General features: G+C 29.6%; 1 protein-coding gene across 1 annotated transcript; it reads right to left on the bottom strand.

The window, feature by feature from the left end:
* Positions 1-4,749: 4,749 nt before the first annotated feature.
* Positions 4,750-5,805, bottom strand: LOC136085309 (uncharacterized). Its single transcript, XM_065806604.1, has one exon. The coding sequence runs from the start codon at positions 5,803-5,805 to the stop codon at positions 4,750-4,752; it is 1,056 nt and encodes a 351-aa protein (XP_065662676.1).
* Positions 5,806-6,964: the final 1,159 nt, after the last annotated feature.

Genomic DNA, 6,964 nt, shown 5'->3' on the forward strand with positions numbered 1-6,964 from the left:
GAGTTGAGTATTTCGCCAGGTTCACTCGTCAATTCTTGCGAATTTCGGTAATTGCCTTGTTTCGCTGTTGAGTTTTTTCCAAATTATACAAAAATTTTGAAAATTTTTCTCCTTCTTTGATTTGTTTTTGTTTTGTGGGAATAAACGCTCCGGGAAACTGGAGCAAGAAAAGAGCATCGCGTTTTTCTTTGATGCTATCTAAATTTGGCTTAGCGTTTTGTCGCTTCTATTGGATTTCGTTTTCAATCCTTTTGATGTGTTTTTTGTTTTTCGCACTTTCCTGTATCGATATGTTGTAATTCAGCCTTAACATAAAGTTTGCAGTCGTCCCACCATTTTAAAATTAAATTATAGGACCATTTTTTAGATTGCCAATTTTGAATTAAGAGTTCAATTTTCTGCCTATGCACCTCTATTTCCAATACGGAACAATTTAATTTCCAGTATCCTGGTCCTCTCCTAATTTTACTAAAATTGACGGTTGTTGTCAGGAACTCGTGATTGGAAAAAGAGTTGGTGAGAATTTTGGTGTATGTTGCTTTTCTGGCCATTTTATCAGGGCAGTAGATTCTATCGAGTCTACAATTTACCTTCTGATTTCGCCATGTAAATTCTCTTTTGTTTGGGAATTTGACACAAAAAATATCTACTAGGTTATACTTACCTTGGAAAACCCTGAATTCATCAATGCCGTAAGTGTGATATTTAGCATAGTTTGTGCCTTCTGCGTCGAGAGGCAGGCTTTCGACCATGTTGAAATCTCCGGCCAACAGAAAGTAGTCCTGTATCCTGCGAGAAGTCTCCAAGGTCGCCAAAAAAAATGGCGCCTTTCTCTTGGTACATTAGGAGCGTAAATATTCAGCACCTGCATTTTATGCTCATCAATTTTTATCATGACATTAAATATTCTACCGTTGATGTCCCTTTTTAGTTCGTTTAAAGAAACGATATATTTAGAGAGAATCACCACCCCACAGCAGTTATAGCTTGGACCGTAGTTTCAAATAGACTCGCCAGTCCATTTGTCGCTCCACTATTTAATAGTGGAAGGTCCGTATTTTGTTTCCTGACGAAACAAAATACAAAATTGAGGACAAGATCAAAGGAGGATTATTTAAGAAACCCAAAAAAGTTGTCGCGTTTGTCTTGGTCGTTTAGACCGTTTATGTTGCACGTTAAAATATTAATAGCCATGACGGAGAGGATCAGCTTTCCTATTTTGAAAACTTGTGTAGTTTAAACATAAGTATAATAATTTTACAACCTGACATAAAAACACTAACGTATAAATCTTAACCTTAACGCACGAGTTTTTTTATAAAATTTTGCAATACAAACAGACTCACTAAAGCATAACATTTTACACAATAAGCGCGTTCTACAACAAAACGAATTAAAACAGCTTACGCGCCTTTTTTATAAATAGAACATGCGTTTTAAGAAAAGAACGTCAAAGAATCGAAAAATTTAGCAGATTTGAGAACAGAAAAAAATAAGAAAGAAATTTTTTAGAAAGAGAAAAAATCTTGTATATATAAAAAGGAAAGTCCTCATAATTTCGTTTCCGCACGTTTCAAAATATAGTACTCTTTGTAGTCAAAATCAAGTTCTCATTTTGTTCAGTTGAGTCTCCTGACAAAAATTGCCCTTCCATTTCCAAGTCGTTGATTTCTTCTCATTGATTCGCAATACCTTCTTTTGATGGTGTTCCACCTTCTCCCAATTCGTTTTAACTCTTTCTTTTGGATTTTGTTGTTTCTCTCGAGTCGCAAACAATTTAAGTTTTTGTTTCTTTTTTATTTAATTCTAATACCTCTGGTTTTTTTTTTGCTTCGAATGTCAAGTGCAGTGATATTTTCGTGCACGAGAGCGAAAAAAAAAGCTTTTCGTTTACGAAAACTTAAACAAAATTTATTTTAAGAATGAGAACAGAAACGGTAATTTTAATTTTTCGAACGAAAAAAAAACTGAATTAAAAATTATTTAAAACGAAAATATTTTCGTTCTAGTTTTATATATATAAATATATATATATATATATATATATATATATATATATATATATATATATATATATATATATATATATATATATATATTATTATATATATTATAATAATATATTATTATTATTCGAACAATTATATATTATTCGAACTTATTTGAATAAAATTATTATATTTGCATCAGGAAAATAATTCAGGACATGCAGAATCCAATATTTCTATCACAAATTAATATGCATACGATAGTGTTTCAATTACAACTGCATAACAAACAGATTTTCTGAAAACAGTTTTTGCCAATTATCTCGAAATGACAAAAAAGTGAATTATCAGGTTTTGCAAGTCCACTCCTCACATATATATATATATATATATATATATATATATATATATATATATATATATATATATATATATATATATTATAATAATATATTATTCGAAGTTATTTGAATATAGTTATTATATATTTCGAGTATATTTATTCGAACTGAAGAAAATTAAATTGGAAGACAAACACAACTAGGGGAAGGTTCCGTATGTTGAGCATGTTAACAGTGTTTGTTTTTTTGCAGCCGAAATCATATAATATTTATATTTATTTTTGCAGATTATCATATTTAATCTTTCCTTATAAAGAATATAAATGTATATTTCATTTAAAAAGAATCTTTATACCAAAAATTGCGTTATTTTCAACACACCCAATCATCACATCTAAAGAAAACAGTTTCCTAAGATGTGCTTTTTTTAATGGAACTCAAAAAAACTTAAAATAACAAAAAAATGATCACAAAAAAAATTAAATAAAATTTTATCTTCAAGGACTATAATTAAAAGACTATACGTAAAGAGTATTTATCTCAACTATAAAAAAAACAAACGATAATAAATCTTTCCTATCTCTAAAAAAGTTAACGATACTATATTTTGAAAAAATTTTCGCTTTTGAAATACCAAAATAAAACTCCGCGGAGAATAACTTAAAAAAAAGCGCTTTTCTTAATAAAAAGCTTCATCTCATCTTGAGCGTCTCAAAACGTATCATCTTTAGCAACTTCACTAAGCGCATCATAATTTAAATAGCACGACAACAGCTTATGTATTATCTCATAGAACCCATGGAATTAGCAGTAGATAAGCATAAAATATTGAGGAAGTAATAAATTTTTGATGATCTTGTTTCGTTCTGACGTAATTACAAAATATTGAATAATAAAAAATTATAACGGGGATGGTAAACTTTTTTAACAGTAAAACAATGAAACTTTACAACCATTTTTATTAACTATACAACCAAGAAATTAAAATATATAACACCGTCGAACTTGTATGAAAATCCTTAACCAAAAAAAATCGCGATAAAATCATTAGTCTACCCGTAAACCCAGTAAACATTGGACGTCTGCTAGACGTTCAAAACTGGACCACTCGTCCGTGGCGTGCTTAGACGTCCCAAGTCGTTCAACTTAGTCCAAACCAAGTGCTCTAACTACTGCGCCACGACAAAATCGACTTGATCCATTGCGTTGTTGTAATTAGACATGGACGTCTGATAGAGTTGGCTTTTCGATTTTCATGCGCATGCGCAACCGGATGCTATGTTATTGACGCGCTAGCAACTTGTGTTAATATATTTGATTTTAATCTAAATTATTTTTCAATGGAATCAAAAAGTTATGAAAGAAGAATTAAAAAAAACCCTGAGAAAAGATGCGACAGGTTGTTAAACACCTAATTATAAAGCTTAAAGCTAGCTAGATTTATTAATGTAGCCAGATTATAAACCTTAATTTCGTATACTATGAGAAATTAAGTCATTATCATAGAATGTATCTATAAATAAAGGTTTATAAAGCTATGAGTCATAGCTTTAAGTCAAAAGCTAGTAATATGCTTTAAATAATTTTATAGTTTTGTATATATATTATTGTACAAAGTATATTTTTAAATAATAGTATATGATGCAGATAATGTATGGTCGATAATAAATATCTTAGAATTGTGTTGTTTAAGAAAGATTCTGGACAATACCTTTTTGCCTCGTAAAAAGGACAACTATATTTACTTTTAAGAAAATCTTTTTTATACGTATTATTTTACAATGTATATACAACTTTTGGTTTTTCCGGTAGTTATTTCTTTATATGTTATAATTCCTTGCATTTTTCTTTATATGTTTACGTATACTCTTTCACTTACTATATCATAAGTGAAAGTGAATGTGTATACATATGAAATGAATGTAAGGATATTCATATAGCATATGAAGATAGTACATATGTATTATATTATGCTATTCATATAGTGAGTGAAAGGGTATACCAGGGTTCTCACTCCTATAACTTTGAGTTACAGGGTCGTCCACAGTTATTTTCGTCGCGTCCATAATTATTTTCGTCGCGTCCATAATTATTTTCGTCACGTCCATAATTATTTTCGTCGCGTCCACAGTTATTTTCGCCGCGTCCATAATTATTTTCGTCACGTTTAAAATTATTTGATATTATAAAAGATTTTTTTATTGCTTAGAAAATGAAACAAATCTATCAGTTTAATTTAAAAAGTGTTATAGGTTTAGATTCACTCAAAACACGTTTTTAGATAAAATATACGTATACTATTTTAATAAAAATTTTACAGTTTGAATGTGAAAAAATACAAATAAGTAAATAAAGATATAAATACAAAGATGTAAATGCAAAGATGTAAATAAAGATATAAGATAGTCAATAAATTTCATTTAAATGAATTCATTCCGTTGGATTCCTCTTACTACCCATTCACGCATATGTGTATAAAATCCTTGTAGTGATTCATTACGAGATGTTAAAAGAATATTTGATATTTCCATTTCCATATCCCCCGTTGTTGCTGGTCTTGGCATAATTCTATTGTATCTATTTTTTATTACCCCAAAAAGCTCTTCAATGGGATTAAGTTGCGGACTATAGGGTGGGAGAAAGTGAACAACACACATTCCATTTTGAATTGCAGAAGTTACAATAGCTGAATGATGAAATCGAGCATTATCCATAATGATAATATACCTTCGATTATTTAGGGCTGGAATCAATGAATTTTCAATCCATTCTTTCGTACTGACAGCATCAAAAGATCCTACTTTCATTTGAAATGATATAATACCTTCCACGGAAATAGCACATATAAGGCTTATATTTCTTCCCCTTTGTGTTGGTACAGTGATATAAGGTGTACTCCCACTTAATGCATATCCATGATGTCTTGATTGATGAAGGTTAAAACCGGTTTCATCAATAAAAATTATATCATTATCATTAATAGAAGAAACATGAGTACAATATAGAAATCTCTGTCCTATAACCATCGCTGAGTTTCTTGCAGCCACAATTGGTTTTAATCTCTTTCTAGTATAACCCATATTTTTTAATTCTCTCTTTATAGTTGTTGTGGAGCATTTATTTTCTTCGGATATTAATTCACCTATATCTATTGCTGTAAGGGAATTATTTGCCGATACAAACAGTTCAATTTCTCTTCTACGGTCAGTATTAATCTTCGCAACAGGTCCACGTTTTTTTGGTTTAGCATCGGGATTATTTGAAAGTTTCATTACCCAATTTTGGACTGTTCTTAAAGAAAGCCCAGTAGCTTGTGAAATATCAACGTTTTTTTCTTTATTAGCTACCATCCTCTTTATTGTTTCAATGCTTTCAATAGTTGCTTTCTTATAAGAAGCACGACCATTGATTTGCCTCTCTAACTCAACTATTTCATTAAAATTTGATTCTTGATTATATGTATTTGAATCTGTCATAACTTGTTATTTTTATTCTTTAAAATATTTAAACTTTATTCTACTTTAGAACTTGTAGTTTAAGCAATTAATGCTTATTTAAAAAATTCTTTTGTAATATTTTTTAAAGATAATATTTTGAGAAATTATATTGTTGAAATATGAAAATAATTATGGACGCGGCGAAAATAACTGTGGACGCGACGAAAATAATTATGGACGTGACGAAAATAATTATGGACGCGACGAAAATAATTATGGACGCGACGAAAATAACTGTGGACGACCCTGTAATATAGACTTAATATAAAACTTAAAGTTAATATAGGGTATACTCTATGTTCCTTTTATATTTTTATAATCAAATAGTTATAATTTAGTTTTAGCAAGCTGACTACTCATTGGCAAAACATCAGAAAACATGTTTGTGCAATCTCAATATCCGTTGATGAAGATGAATGGGTTGAGGAGCTCTTAAGTGATAAAAACCAAGAGTTAAACAAAAATTACTCTTTAAAAATAGGTACGCGGAAATCGCGTTTTACGGAACCGATAAATGTATTAAAATTTTGTGCAACGCTTTTTGAAGATTGATTATAGAGATAGAGGTTGTACCAAATTTTGTTGACTTAATTTTTTAGAATTTCATATAAACATAGATATTTTTTCAAAAATAGAATCATTTAACTTGAATAATATGTCTTTGATTACAATGACGAATTTTATTAGTGGGTTTATTGATATTCAAAACTGTTATTTACTTTCTCTATCGAGCAAATACTGAAGATAAAGCCTGACAAATCTTTTTCAGACACTCGAGTATGCTCATTTTTTATGTTCCTGCCAAATTTTTTTGCCAAATGCAGAGGCGGTGATATCCTATTTGGGCGCACAATTTTGGTACCTAATTTCCTTTTTTCTATAATCTTGTACAGACTTTTGTTGATTTATTTTTCGGAATTTCATACCAACATGGATATTTTAAAAAACTTAAAAACTTGAATGAATAAACTTTAATAATATGTGTTTTCTGAATAAAATAATGAACTTTATAAGTAGATATGTTGATATTCAAAAGTTTTGGCAAAACGGTTCTTTACTTTCTGCATCAAGGAATTATTGAAGATAAAGCCTGACAAACTCTCAATTTTTCTGACACTCGAGTTAGCACATTTTTTAT

The sequence above is a fragment of the Hydra vulgaris genome, chromosome 09 (assembly GCF_038396675.1).
Source record: "Hydra vulgaris chromosome 09, alternate assembly HydraT2T_AEP".
NCBI lineage: Eukaryota > Metazoa > Cnidaria > Hydrozoa > Anthoathecata > Hydridae > Hydra > Hydra vulgaris.